Here is a 14,888-nt window from a genome sequence, read left to right on the forward strand (position 1 = left end):
GGTGCTGGAGTGTGCCCGGAGAAGGGCAATGAAGCTGGTGAGGGGTCTAGGGCACAAGTCTTCTGAGGGGTGGCTGAGGGAACTGGGATTGTTTAACCTGGAGAAAAGGAGGCTGAGGGGAGACCTTATCTGTCTCCACCATTACCTGAAAGGAGGTTGTAGTGAGGTGGGTGTCAGTCTCTTTTCCCACATAATAGGTGATAGTACAACAGAAAATGGCTTCAAGTTGTGCAAGGGGAGGTTTAGATTGGGTATTATTTCCATGAATATCCATTGGATATTCATGGAAAGGGTTGTCAAGCGTTGGAACAGGCTGCCCAGGGAAGCGGTGGAGTTGCCATCCGTCAGTTCTGGGCCCCTCACAACAAGAAAGACATTGAGGTGCTGGAGTGTGCCCGGAGAAGGGCAATGAAGCTGGTGAGGGGTCTAGGGCACAAGTCTTCTGAGGGGTGGCTGAGGGAACTGGGATTGTTTAACCTGGAGAAAAGGAGGCTGAGGGGAGACCTTATCTGTCTCCACCATTACCTGAAAGGAGGTTGTAGTGAGGTGGGTGTCAGTCTCTTTTCCCACATAATAGGTGATAGTACAACAGAAAATGGCTTCAAGTTGTGCAAGGGGAGGTTTAGATTGGGTATTATTTCCATGAATATCCATTGGATATTCATGGAAAGGGTTGTCAAGCGTTGGAACAGGCTGCCCAGGGAAGCGGTGGAGTTGCCATCCCTGGAGGTATGTAGATGTGGTGCTGAGGGACATAGTTTAGTGGGAGCTGGCAGTGTTAGGCTGGTGGCTGGATTCAATCTTAAAGGTCCTTTCCAAGCTAAATGATTCTATGATTCTGCATACAGCTCTCTATTGGAGTGATTTGAATGAGCAAGTCTTTTTATGTGGTAGTTAAAGGCATGGTTCAGACACTAGCTGCACAAGGAAATACAGGGTAATTTGTTATTCTCATCTGTCTGCTTCTGCCTCTTCCTCCTATGGATTAGGTATGGTTTTTTCTCATCTATACGCTAATCAACTTGTAAAAGTATTTTTAGATACGTACATATGCAACATACATATATAGTAATGTTATATGTATACTTAAATACATGAAAAGTGTGTGTGTATAAAAATAAAATTACCCTGGTTAGAAGAAAGGCTTAGTTGTTCTCCATGATGGTCATTATGGATGATCTGATCCATTGTGGAGAAAAAGTGAGGCTTTTTTGTTTTTACCCTTGGTCATTGATCATATGCATATTGAAGCATCGTGGAATTACAGCCGGTTTAAACTGGCAAGGCTGGGAACAAGTGGGCTGGATTAGGAGTGGTATCATTCAGAGCTGCTGCCAGCAGCTTTATTTGCATATCTGTGTGTCTGGATAACCAGCATCGCTTGACAGAACTAGGTTAGGAAGCAACCATATGTGTATTTAGCCTGGGAGATCTGTCACAGATGGAGAACAGCAGCAGCCAGAAACAAAACCTCTTCATCAGCTTAGTTGTATTCATAGCATCATAGCAACACTCTGGACCACAGCTTTTAGACTGTGGTGGTACTTTCTTTATTTCTTTTTACAAGTATGTTGGCTTGGATTGCCTGAGATCATATCTGCAGTGTACGGACTCACTGAGCATAGAAGCCTACGGGTGGCTTTTAGTTGCTCTCCAGCAAATGGAGTTCACAGGTTTACATCAAGTGGCAGAATTTGGGGTTCTTCATTACCTCTCCTTGCTCAAGGCAAGCCTGTCTCCACCAGGGATTTGCCAAAATAACCTCGGCTCTTTAGTTAGTGGCACAAACTTGTCACCAGAGTGATTGTTTTGAGGGGAAACCTTAATGATTGGTTTTTCCAGGTGAAGGTAGTTTGACAAGGATTAGAACAACACCGATGTCTTGAACTACTACTGTGTGTTGTTGGAGAAGGGGTGCATTAGCAGGGAAGACTAATTGATGCATGCCTCCACAGGCTGTCATTATCTCTTCACTTATAGGTTTTAATTAGTAGAATTGCCATGATGTCTGAAAAGCAGCAGAAGGGTAATGATCTGATCAATAGGTACCTGAGTATTAGATAGTAAAATTATTTAAATTAAAAGAACAAAACACCTTCCTTCAAAGTCGATAACCCTGTAAAAATGTTGTTGCTGGTAGCAGTGTCCAAGAGTTATTCAACCCACCATAGGAAATGCCAGCATGGCTGCTGGTGGAGGTGCTTCTACTTACAGATTCCAGTTGCTTTTGTTCACTTAATATACTGAGTGTTGTGATGAGCAGTTAGCAGCTTTTACTGTCACCTTCTGACTTTTCCTCTTCTGTCTAGTAAAGCATTTGAATTAGTATGAAGGGTTAATTGATATTCCAAGACCATGCAAGCTAGCTGCAGAGATCAGTTTGAGTGGTTTTTGCTTGCTTACAGCAGTTCAGCGGTGGGAGAGAAGATCCTCCTGTTGCGCCTCAGGGCATGTGTGTCATCCATGCAGGTGGCTTTTTAGATGGCCAGGTGATCTGGGGTTATTCAAGGTGCAAAACCAAGTTGCTGGATGCTTCTCTTTACTCAGTTGCAGCCCTGCTGAAAGTCCTGACACTACTCAGGGCAGACCATTGCAGTGGTCTGTGGCAGCAAGTTCTTCTGGCTCTGTTCCTGGTGCTGCTGTTGTGCTACCATTAACTTCTAGAGATGGGGAGCTGATTGCAGTAGCCAGACGGGTTGGGTGTGTGTTGAGGTAGCAGCAGGTTATCTGTTTAAAAGTGGGGATGGCATCTGTACCAAAAGAGCTTTTGGTTTTTCCAGGTGTAGAGTTGGATTGATCTTGGAATAAAGCTCCTTAAAGCTGAAAAAATATTTTATTAAGGAAAAAAAAAAAAAGCCTTCCCTGTTGAGAACATGGTCTGTGGTATTTGTCCATGATTAAACAGCAGTCATGGGCTTCTAAATGTTTCTATTTGATTAACAGATGACCTGATCATTTAGCACTCATAGTTCTGCTATTTGTCAGGTTATATGGCCTTTCTTTCTTTAAATATGGATAAATATTTCAGTCTTGAAAAAGGAAAATTATTCTGGTTATGTAAATGCTTTTGCTAATAGCATGTCTTGTTGGTTTTTGTGAACAAAGCACCATGCTAAAACTTTCAACTTTGCTAATTACACCACAAAACTTACTAGCTTTACCTCTCTCAAACTTTGTATGATAAACCACTTCTAAAAAGGCTTTATTCTGAAGCTGCATTTCCTCCTGCTCTTGGGCTGCTTTCCAGCAATGAACATTTTACACATTGTGCTGCAAGCCTGTGTATACGTGCACATTATACCCTGTGCCAGCCCAAGGAGTTGAAAATACTTATTGGTCTCTCTCAAAAAAAAAACAAAAAAACAAAAAAACAAAAAAACAAAAAAAAACCCCAAAAAAACCAAAACAAACAAAAAAACCAAACAACAACAACAAAAAAAACCCAAAAAAAACCAACCCAAAAAACCAACCTGCTGCTCATCAGGTGCTGAGGTGATCTGTCAGATTTCTTTGAGACTTTCTGAAGGCTGCTTGTTGGTGTGCACATTCTCCTTTTTGCTGCTTCTCCTGCTGGCTTTAGTCAGAGGATCTGGCTTTGGGATGCTGCAGAGCTCCTCAGGGTCTGTTGGGCTTCCAAGAGCGAGCAAAGTGGGAGGCTAACTTAATCTTGAAACATTTGTGGATGAGTTGTTCTTCCATGTGCCCTTCCCTTTCTTTTCTCTGCCATGACTTTTCCCTACTAGTGTTCCTCTGAGTGGTACCATGAGGGATACGTAGTAAGACTAAGCTGTTTTACAGCCTGAAACTAATGGAAGCTGTCAATCAGTAGCCTGATGAGAGGATATCTTCAGTACTTGTTGTCACAGAGCAGAAAGTCGTTAATACTTCACAAACAAAAACTTCTTCAGGCCTACAGAGAACAAAGCCATAGGAAAAACAGGGGTAGAGAATCAGGGAACTGAAACCTGTAGACGGTGCCTCCGCACATATCCGTTCCTGCGTGCAAACAGCGCTGGGGATGTCTGTGGCTCTCTTGACTGACCTGCAGGATGCTTGGCAGAGATCTGAAAACCTGCTTGGCTATGCATGCTGACTGCTCCCAACTCATACCTACTTCTAATATAAACCCGCAGCTTCCTTCTGGATATTGGTGTCTGTTAAGCAAATGTATAACGAAAAAAAAAATAAGAAACGAAACAGGAGAGATGATGATCCTCAACGTTTCTACATAATATTTTAGTGATGAATGTTTGGGAACCCTTTGAGGTGCATAAATGCTATTTGAATGCTGACATCAACCTTTAGAACATGTGAAAACTTGTTCTTGCATCCAAAACTGATTTCTGAAACTTAATTGTGTTTTATTTTGAAAGTCTTTGGAGAATACTACAATCTCAGAAATATTGGAGAAAAAATCCAATCTGGCTGTTGATTAGATCCAAAAAGAAGGATCAATTCATAAGGAAAAAAAGTTTTGCACTGGGAAATGCTTCAGATCATGTTTGATTCCAAGAACTAGATTGATATAAAAAGAGTGCAAGGCTTGCATTGCATCATTATCTAGTGATACGCAACTAGTAAGAATGGCTGTAGAAATTCTCTCTGACCACATGTAAAACATGCAAGTATTTATTCCTGGGGTTTGTTTAACTCGAGGAGACAGGCTGGAATAGCTATTTTTCTTGTATCCCTCCCTGGACACTTTTCATTACTAGTGTCCTCTATCTACTGCTTTGCCATCTGGAGGCGTGAGCACTCTAAGTCACTTGCTGCTGTTCCTCTAGGAGGTTGTCACCCCTCAGTTTGGGGGGATGCAGAAATGGCTGGGGGCAGTCGTGTTATCTCATATTGGGGAATTGGAGCAGGCAGTGCCCTTAGCCTCACCTGTTGCTGAAGCTCTCTCTTACCTTTACCTCCAAGGTCATGTTAGGAATTAGCAAGTGCATCTCGGTGCAAAGCCAGCAGGGTTAGTCTGAATAGCTGGAGTTTTAAACGGAGATGCCTGACTTCTTTAAAACAGATAAGGACCATGTAGAAGTAATAATAATAAAAATAGCAAGGTGTAGGGGGAGGAGGACTGAAGTTTTCCCTTTTGCCCCACGAAGAGCTGCCCGACTAAAGCACATGAAGGCTCAGCAGTAAGGCCAAGTGGCTGGGACAGTGGGAAAGCTGTTCTCTGGGGCTCCCAGGTAAAGCTCTCGTGACCCATCACTGCAAGTTCTGTGACTTGTCTCTTGGCAAGGCCAGGGAAGCAGAGGAACTGCAGTTTAACAGTGTTACCTTAAAGGCAAGGGCCGTAGCCTTGTTTCAAAAGGAAGGCTAGGTTGCCCAAGGTGACTGTCTCCTTGTGTGATTGTGTGTCTGTTTTCTGTTGATTCCTCATTTGGTTGGTTTGTTTTGGTTTATTTTTTAACAGTGATGCAAGCTAACTCCTGTCTGGTCTTACTAAATTATTTACCTCAGAAAGCTACACGATGGTCTGGTTTGAGGGTTAGGCTTTTTGTCCCCCCTAATAAGAATCAACTCTGCAAAGAAAACTGGAAAAAAGGTCTGTTTCCTTGCTCTTCATATGAGTTTTAGAAGTAACAGGGTTGCTTCCATAAGGATTCTAGAAAAATTTAAACTATTCTCTAGCTGAAGTTCTCTTGTGGTGTTCTGTTTTCTTATCTCAGATGCACAAATTACCCTTTTTTGGTAGCTTCAACTGACTGGCCAAAAGGATTAATGTTAATGATGCTTTCACAAAGCTATGCAGTTGCAAATAGTTTGGGGGATGCATCTTGTTCAATGAACCATAGAATAATTTTTTTTATTAAATGTTATATATATATTTGTGTGTGTCTAGCATTATCTGGAAACTCTCATGGATTACTTGACATTCTAGCGAAAAAGATATTTGCTGGAACTGCCAAATCAAAATAAAACTAGTTTGTTAACTAGCTACAGTTTTGTGACAACTTGAATAAGGCTACGGAAGACTTGACTAAGCATGTCAAAGCTACTAACATCTACAAACTCTGAGTAACGTGGGTGTTAGAGAAGAGATTTTTTAAAATTTATTCTAGAATAAATTATATTAATTATCATGGCATTAATATTTTTTTAAAGCAAGATGAATGTGTCCCTTTGTGGCATTAACCTTTAATGTGTGGTAGTCGCCATTGACCACAAAACACTCTGTGTCTAAAGAGCCCCTGAAATATAAGTAAATAAAACAAATACTGCCCTGTTGGCATTGCTGGCAGCTGTGGAAGACTCCTTCCTCAGCTGTATCTAGCAGGTAGCTAATAGAGAACACTGACCCAGAGCTTGCATCTGAACTGTGGATGGGTTCCATGGATTCATCTCCTTATTCTTTAGCTGCAATTAAAACTTTGGGGTTGTAGACAGCATGGCAATAAGCTCCAAAGCTGAATGGTGCACTGGGAGTGAAGACTTACTTTGAGCCTATCCCCCTCCATACTGTGCTGTCCAAAGATGATCTGGGGCTTTGTAAATAGTGACACCTGGGGAAGGGCAAGACTGAAAACATGCTTGGAGGCAAATGCACCTGCTAGACTTAAAAGTTGCAGAGGAACTCAAGAAGATGAGCTTTAATTTATAGAGATTGAATATAGGCTAACACTGTAGGACTCATGGGGAGGGAAGATTCCTCCACAAGGCACCTTGGGACAGTGTCCTTTGAGCTAAACTTAGTTTTCATTAATATCTTGTTAGCTAAGGGTTTAAACACAGATATAAGCAAGCACAGGAAAGACTGATATTCCCCAGCAGAAACTTTCTCATGGTGCTTTTATAGCCGTGATCTTGGAGAACAGAAGTGGAGGTGGTCTGGGAGTGACCTTTCTAGTATGGTTTGGAGAGGCTGTCTTAGGTCTAAGGAATAGCATGAAAATGATGATGGAAATGGTCAGTGCTTGAAGCCGTGCTCAGGAGATAAAGCAAAATGATCAAGGTGGTTTTGAGCAAGAAGTATGGTCTTTTGGGGGTGGGGGGTATTTGCTTTCATCTTAAAACTGTGTAATAAGTAGGAGAAGCCAGTGACATCCTTCAGTATTAGGACAACTTCAGGGGTAAATGGCCTATGTGGATCTAACCAGTAGTGAACTTAACTTTTCCTTTAGAGACTTGGAGAGTATGTGTGGCACCAGCTGTACAGGAGGTGTGTTTGTCTCCGATCTCCAGGGACGCTCTTTTGAGACCAGTCGGTTGTGACTGCCAGAGTCTGGAGACAGTTGTCTTCAACAAGATCCTGTGTGTACCCATGTGTCACGCTGTTAAGGGAGGCTGATTACCCCAGTGTAGTTTCTCTTGAATTGCTCTTGATGCCATGGTGATGGGAGCATTACAAATGTCTAATTATGTAGCCTGAACTTTGATATCTTCCCAGGGCTTTAAGAAAGGTTAAGGTCACATAGCTAGCTGCTGGCTCTCTTCTGCACTGGTTCAGCTTCTGATTGCTTCTATCTTAACTTGTGTTTGTAGTATGCAGCAGAGGATGGACTTGTACACACAAATGATCCGGCCAGGACAGTGTCCAAAGAATGGATTTGCATTTAAAGGCCCCAGCAGTTAGACTTCCTTAGAGAAGGTAAGGATAACGAACCCCAGGAGACGGGTTTGGGGGTATCATAGTGTTTCCTACAGATAAACACCATTCTCAACAAAACATTTCATTTGCTGCCCTGGGAACATGGCTACTCTTTGCTATGTCCAGAACGTCACACTGCAATGTATAAAACCTTGGCTAATAAGCCATAATTTAAAGGATTTTGACCACTCCCATCTTGTTTTGGGCTGCTGCTTTGCATACTTCCCAGGGCTCCAAATGTATGCTATTTCAAGCTTTAATATCAGTACTGAGAGCCTCCAGAAAGCTCTTCAGTTTTCTCTGAGGAGCAAAGTGCAGAGATGATGTTAGTCTCCTAGCAATGTGCTAAGATATAGTGTTCATTAGGCAGAATGAACTACTTTTTTAGGTGTCTACAGAAACAGATTCCAAAATCTCATGCTGATGTAAAATTGCAGCAATGAAGTAGATTGTGTTTGTATAACAGGCAGCTACTCTCTTGCTTTTGAGAGCTTTCTGGTCGGGCCACTTCAGCCTTTCAAGCTTGGTTTACTTGATCTTCTGTATAGGAACAGTCAAAGGGTGAAGTCACCCAAAAGCATTTGTGTGGAAAAATGAAGCTGAAATGAAAAGCAGTGCATTGATGGCTGCACTAGTCTTAGAGGAAGATACAGAAATATATTTATGAAAAATTCTTATGTAACCTCTAGTATTTTAAAAGTACATAATCAAAAACGTGATAAGATTTATTTTAGTCCCTTTTCTTTTCACTATTCTTATCACTGAATCACAGAGTGATAGGGGTTGGAAGGGACCTCTGGAAAATAACAACAAAAAATGCCATCTTTTTCATTCTTCCTCTTCTCTGACACAAAGACAACTTAGCCCAGGGTGTAATCCACTTCTGGGCAAAATCTTCACCTGCAGCATCACCTCAGTGTCATCTGCTCTAAGAGTCCTGCTAAGTGAAGTACAGCAGGTGTAAAAACATAAGTGACCATCTCGGCTTGTCGGCCAACAAGCTGACTTTTGGCTGGGTTGATAAAGCTAAACCCCATCCCTAGAGCTAACAGTCTGAGGGCACAGCTAGGTGCCTAGTAGCATCCCAGCTTAAACTATGCTACGCTGCTTCCCAGCTGCCTGCTGCTGTTTGTCCACGGTGAGCATTGCCATGTGGTGACCTTGGCTGGGGAAGCTGATCCAACTGGAAGGACCCATGGGGTTTGTCTTTCAGTCTGTTCTCACCCAATCCGCTTTACAGCTTGGCTGAGTGGGTACCTGGGTCAGAGGTGGGAAGATAGAAGTGAGCGAAGCAGGCACTGAGGGGTAGGAATGGTATCGCCCTGATGGCATTGATTGTAAAACTCCACCTTGAAAGCTGAAAGGTCGTGTAATCTTGAATAAATTCTGGCATTACTCTTGGTGAAACGCTGTCCTCTCCAACAGAAAATGTCATTGGAATCCTGTGTGTGTGAGGTGAAAACTAAAGCCTTTGATCCTTCGTTAAAGACTTAGTTTCTTCATTTCTAAAATATTAAGATTTGCTTTTATCGTGGGGTTCAGTGACCTGCACAACTCTTTCATGCAGATTCCTCCACCCTTTCTGATGCTTTGAACAAACACAGCAAGCCTAGATGGAGATATTGATCATGTTCCCTGTTTTACCGCTGCTCGAAGCCAATTGTGCTCAAGAAAAATACTCAGAACTCTGGAAAGCAGCAGATGGACCTCTCTAACTGTTTTAAAGTTAATGCACAATTTCCAGACAAGCGCACACAGACCACTAAGCCCTTCACTGAGAGCACAGGTACTGAAATCACGCAAGTCCTCAAGGGTTTCTTCTTGATAAAGAAAGTATTAAGCTGCTCTTAACACAGAAATAGTTCAGCCTGAACCTACAAAGTCTCATCTACTGCATTTGTTGAAATAGCTAAAAAGTATTTTTACCTAATTTTGCACACATTTTGAAGTTGCTTGTTTTTTTTAAAAAAAAGTATTTTAAGACCTTTAATTGTGCATTTGACATTTTTATAAAAAAAACTTGTTTTCTTGTCTTGTACATATTTGTTTAATCTGTTCAGAAGAAGCCTCTGTAAACAGGCATATTTTACACAGTGCAGAAATTAGGAATGTAAAATGGATGATCTGAGGAAAAAATGCTGTAACTTTGTAAAAATACAAGTGCATTACGTTAAATGCTTTGTGTCTGATTCTTATCTTGTGTGCTTTCCATACATACTCAGGTATTTAGATTTTTAAATGGTCTACGGGAGTAGGTATTTCCAGACTTTGATCACACTGCATAGTCAGAAATTGAGAAATGCAGTTAACCTCTCTCCTGTGACACTGTTTTTATTTTTCCACTCCCTCCTCTACCCACCCTGCTCTGTGCTTTACAATCTCATATTTAAGAGAAGGAATTGTGATCTTTTGTAAGACCCAGCACTTTGTCTGCCTTAAGCAAGGGTCAGACAGGGACAGTCGTTGGAGTTTGGTCCCTCTGACCTACAGTTTTATACCCAGCACCATGACTATCACTCTTAGCGAAGAAATGGGATGATGTACACGCTCTTACTTAAAAAAACTGATGTCTTTTAGTAGACTGTGCTCTCCCTGCCTGTCCTGGAACTTGGTTAGAGCACAGCATCTTTACATGGCAATCACACCCATGATTTGTACTGAAGAAAGGGAGGTGAGGGAAAAGAAACTCTGAAATGAAGAGATTTGCGAGGTTAAAAGTTGTAAATGAGATAGGTTCTCTGGAATGTTCAAAATAAATATTAGCTTACAGCCATCAGTTCTGTATCTGTTCTTGAAATGGACCACTCTTCTCTGCTGCAAGGGGTATTTAGCAAAAAGACCTGTCTCATTATTTAAAACCACACAAAACCACAAAAATGTGCTTGGTTTTATATTTGTGGAGGTTGACATGAGAGAGCGTTTATCCTATGGACTCTTCCTTGCTGGTCCAACTTCACCCTCCCAAAGGTGATTCACCTCCCAGAGATAAGCACTCAGAGCTGTGAACGTGCTTTAGTCCAAGACTCTCTAAAACACATGGCTGGTCCAGGGTGGAGACCATAGAAGCTGGGACTGAGGGGTGGCTGAGGGAACTGGGATTGTTTAACCTGGAGAAAAGGAGGCTGAGGGGAGACCTTATCTGTCTCCACCATTACCTGAAAGGAGGTTGTAGTGAGGTGGGTGTCAGTCTCTTTTCCCACATAATAGGTGATAGTACAACAGAAAATGGCTTCAAGTTGTGCAAGGGGAGGTTTAGATTGGGTATTATTTCCATGAATATCCATTGGATATTCATGGAAAGGGTTGTCAAGCGTTGGAACAGGCTGCCCAGGGAAGCGGTGGAGTTGCCATCCCTGGAGGTATGTAGATGTGGTGCTGAGGGACATAGTTTAGTGGGAGCTGGCAGTGTTAGGCTGGTGGCTGGATTCAATCTTAAAGGTCCTTTCCAAGCTAAATGATTCTATGATTCTGCATACAGCTCTCTATTGGAGTGATTTGAATGAGCAAGTCTTTTTATGTGGTAGTTAAAGGCATGGTTCAGACACTAGCTGCACAAGGAAATACAGGGTAATTTGTTATTCTCATCTGTCTGCTTCTGCCTCTTCCTCCTATGGATTAGGTATGGTTTTTTCTCATCTATACGCTAATCAACTTGTAAAAGTATTTTTAGATACGTACATATGCAACATACATATATAGTAATGTTATATGTATACTTAAATACATGAAAAGTGTGTGTGTATAAAAATAAAATTACCCTGGTTAGAAGAAAGGCTTAGTTGTTCTCCATGATGGTCATTATGGATGATCTGATCCATTGTGGAGAAAAAGTGAGGCTTTTTTGTTTTTACCCTTGGTCATTGATCATATGCATATTGAAGCATCGTGGAATTACAGCCGGTTTAAACTGGCAAGGCTGGGAACAAGTGGGCTGGATTAGGAGTGGTATCATTCAGAGCTGCTGCCAGCAGCTTTATTTGCATATCTGTGTGTCTGGATAACCAGCATCGCTTGACAGAACTAGGTTAGGAAGCAACCATATGTGTATTTAGCCTGGGAGATCTGTCACAGATGGAGAACAGCAGCAGCCAGAAACAAAACCTCTTCATCAGCTTAGTTGTATTCATAGCATCATAGCAACACTCTGGACCACAGCTTTTAGACTGTGGTGGTACTTTCTTTATTTCTTTTTACAAGTATGTTGGCTTGGATTGCCTGAGATCATATCTGCAGTGTACGGACTCACTGAGCATAGAAGCCTACGGGTGGCTTTTAGTTGCTCTCCAGCAAATGGAGTTCACAGGTTTACATCAAGTGGCAGAATTTGGGGTTCTTCATTACCTCTCCTTGCTCAAGGCAAGCCTGTCTCCACCAGGGATTTGCCAAAATAACCTCGGCTCTTTAGTTAGTGGCACAAACTTGTCACCAGAGTGATTGTTTTGAGGGGAAACCTTAATGATTGGTTTTTCCAGGTGAAGGTAGTTTGACAAGGATTAGAACAACACCGATGTCTTGAACTACTACTGTGTGTTGTTGGAGAAGGGGTGCATTAGCAGGGAAGACTAATTGATGCATGCCTCCACAGGCTGTCATTATCTCTTCACTTATAGGTTTTAATTAGTAGAATTGCCATGATGTCTGAAAAGCAGCAGAAGGGTAATGATCTGATCAATAGGTACCTGAGTATTAGATAGTAAAATTATTTAAATTAAAAGAACAAAACACCTTCCTTCAAAGTCGATAACCCTGTAAAAATGTTGTTGCTGGTAGCAGTGTCCAAGAGTTATTCAACCCACCATAGGAAATGCCAGCATGGCTGCTGGTGGAGGTGCTTCTACTTACAGATTCCAGTTGCTTTTGTTCACTTAATATACTGAGTGTTGTGATGAGCAGTTAGCAGCTTTTACTGTCACCTTCTGACTTTTCCTCTTCTGTCTAGTAAAGCATTTGAATTAGTATGAAGGGTTAATTGATATTCCAAGACCATGCAAGCTAGCTGCAGAGATCAGTTTGAGTGGTTTTTGCTTGCTTACAGCAGTTCAGCGGTGGGAGAGAAGATCCTCCTGTTGCGCCTCAGGGCATGTGTGTCATCCATGCAGGTGGCTTTTTAGATGGCCAGGTGATCTGGGGTTATTCAAGGTGCAAAACCAAGTTGCTGGATGCTTCTCTTTACTCAGTTGCAGCCCTGCTGAAAGTCCTGACACTACTCAGGGCAGACCATTGCAGTGGTCTGTGGCAGCAAGTTCTTCTGGCTCTGTTCCTGGTGCTGCTGTTGTGCTACCATTAACTTCTAGAGATGGGGAGCTGATTGCAGTAGCCAGACGGGTTGGGTGTGTGTTGAGGTAGCAGCAGGTTATCTGTTTAAAAGTGGGGATGGCATCTGTACCAAAAGAGCTTTTGGTTTTTCCAGGTGTAGAGTTGGATTGATCTTGGAATAAAGCTCCTTAAAGCTGAAAAAATATTTTATTAAGGAAAAAAAAAAAAAGCCTTCCCTGTTGAGAACATGGTCTGTGGTATTTGTCCATGATTAAACAGCAGTCATGGGCTTCTAAATGTTTCTATTTGATTAACAGATGACCTGATCATTTAGCACTCATAGTTCTGCTATTTGTCAGGTTATATGGCCTTTCTTTCTTTAAATATGGATAAATATTTCAGTCTTGAAAAAGGAAAATTATTCTGGTTATGTAAATGCTTTTGCTAATAGCATGTCTTGTTGGTTTTTGTGAACAAAGCACCATGCTAAAACTTTCAACTTTGCTAATTACACCACAAAACTTACTAGCTTTACCTCTCTCAAACTTTGTATGATAAACCACTTCTAAAAAGGCTTTATTCTGAAGCTGCATTTCCTCCTGCTCTTGGGCTGCTTTCCAGCAATGAACATTTTACACATTGTGCTGCAAGCCTGTGTATACGTGCACATTATACCCTGTGCCAGCCCAAGGAGTTGAAAATACTTATTGGTCTCTCTCAAAAAAAAAACAAAAAAACAAAAAAACAAAAAAACAAAAAAACAAAAAAACAAAAAAACAAAAAAACAAAAAAACAAAAAAACAAAAAAACAAAAAAACAAAAAAACAAAAAAACAAAAAAACAAAAAAACAAAAAAACAAAAAAACAAAAAAACAAAAAAACAAAAAAACAAAAAAAAACCCCAAAAAAACCAAAACAAACAAAAAAACCAAACAACAACAACAAAAAAAACCCAAAAAAAACCAACCCAAAAAACCAACCTGCTGCTCATCAGGTGCTGAGGTGATCTGTCAGATTTCTTTGAGACTTTCTGAAGGCTGCTTGTTGGTGTGCACATTCTCCTTTTTGCTGCTTCTCCTGCTGGCTTTAGTCAGAGGATCTGGCTTTGGGATGCTGCAGAGCTCCTCAGGGTCTGTTGGGCTTCCAAGAGCGAGCAAAGTGGGAGGCTAACTTAATCTTGAAACATTTGTGGATGAGTTGTTCTTCCATGTGCCCTTCCCTTTCTTTTCTCTGCCATGACTTTTCCCTACTAGTGTTCCTCTGAGTGGTACCATGAGGGATACGTAGTAAGACTAAGCTGTTTTACAGCCTGAAACTAATGGAAGCTGTCAATCAGTAGCCTGATGAGAGGATATCTTCAGTACTTGTTGTCACAGAGCAGAAAGTCGTTAATACTTCACAAACAAAAACTTCTTCAGGCCTACAGAGAACAAAGCCATAGGAAAAACAGGGGTAGAGAATCAGGGAACTGAAACCTGTAGACGGTGCCTCCGCACATATCCGTTCCTGCGTGCAAACAGCGCTGGGGATGTCTGTGGCTCTCTTGACTGACCTGCAGGATGCTTGGCAGAGATCTGAAAACCTGCTTGGCTATGCATGCTGACTGCTCCCAACTCATACCTACTTCTAATATAAACCCGCAGCTTCCTTCTGGATATTGGTGTCTGTTAAGCAAATGTATAACGAAAAAAAAAATAAGAAACGAAACAGGAGAGATGATGATCCTCAACGTTTCTACATAATATTTTAGTGATGAATGTTTGGGAACCCTTTGAGGTGCATAAATGCTATTTGAATGCTGACATCAACCTTTAGAACATGTGAAAACTTGTTCTTGCATCCAAAACTGATTTCTGAAACTTAATTGTGTTTTATTTTGAAAGTCTTTGGAGAATACTACAATCTCAGAAATATTGGAGAAAAAATCCAATCTGGCTGTTGATTAGATCCAAAAAGAAGGATCAATTCATAAGGAAAAAAAGTTTTGCACTGGGAAATGCTTCAGATCATGTTTGATTCCAAGAACTAGATTGATATAAAA

The 14,888-nt window shown here is 41.4% G+C and overlaps 1 protein-coding gene across 4 annotated transcripts in view; it reads left to right on the forward strand.

Moving 5' to 3' along the window:
* Positions 1 to 9,714, forward strand: part of ESRP1 (epithelial splicing regulatory protein 1) — a 36,064-nt gene extending 26,350 nt beyond the window's left edge. For 3 of the 4 annotated variants that reach the window (XM_014965254.1, XM_014965256.1, XM_014965255.1), the window contains exons 14-15: positions 7,486 to 7,591; positions 9,159 to 9,714. In XM_014965254.1, coding sequence (XP_014820740.1) covers positions 7,486 to 7,576 — 91 coding nt within the window. In that variant the 3' untranslated portion in view covers positions 7,577 to 7,591; positions 9,159 to 9,714. The remainder of the gene's footprint in view (positions 1 to 7,485; positions 7,592 to 9,158) is intronic. The other variant, XM_014965257.1, reaches the window with a different exon arrangement.
* Positions 9,715 to 14,888: the final 5,174 nt, after the last annotated feature.

This window comes from Calidris pugnax, unplaced genomic scaffold (genome assembly GCF_001431845.1).
Source record: "Calidris pugnax isolate Ruff unplaced genomic scaffold, ASM143184v1 scaffold41, whole genome shotgun sequence".
In the NCBI taxonomy this organism is placed as follows: domain Eukaryota; kingdom Metazoa; phylum Chordata; class Aves; order Charadriiformes; family Scolopacidae; genus Calidris; species Calidris pugnax.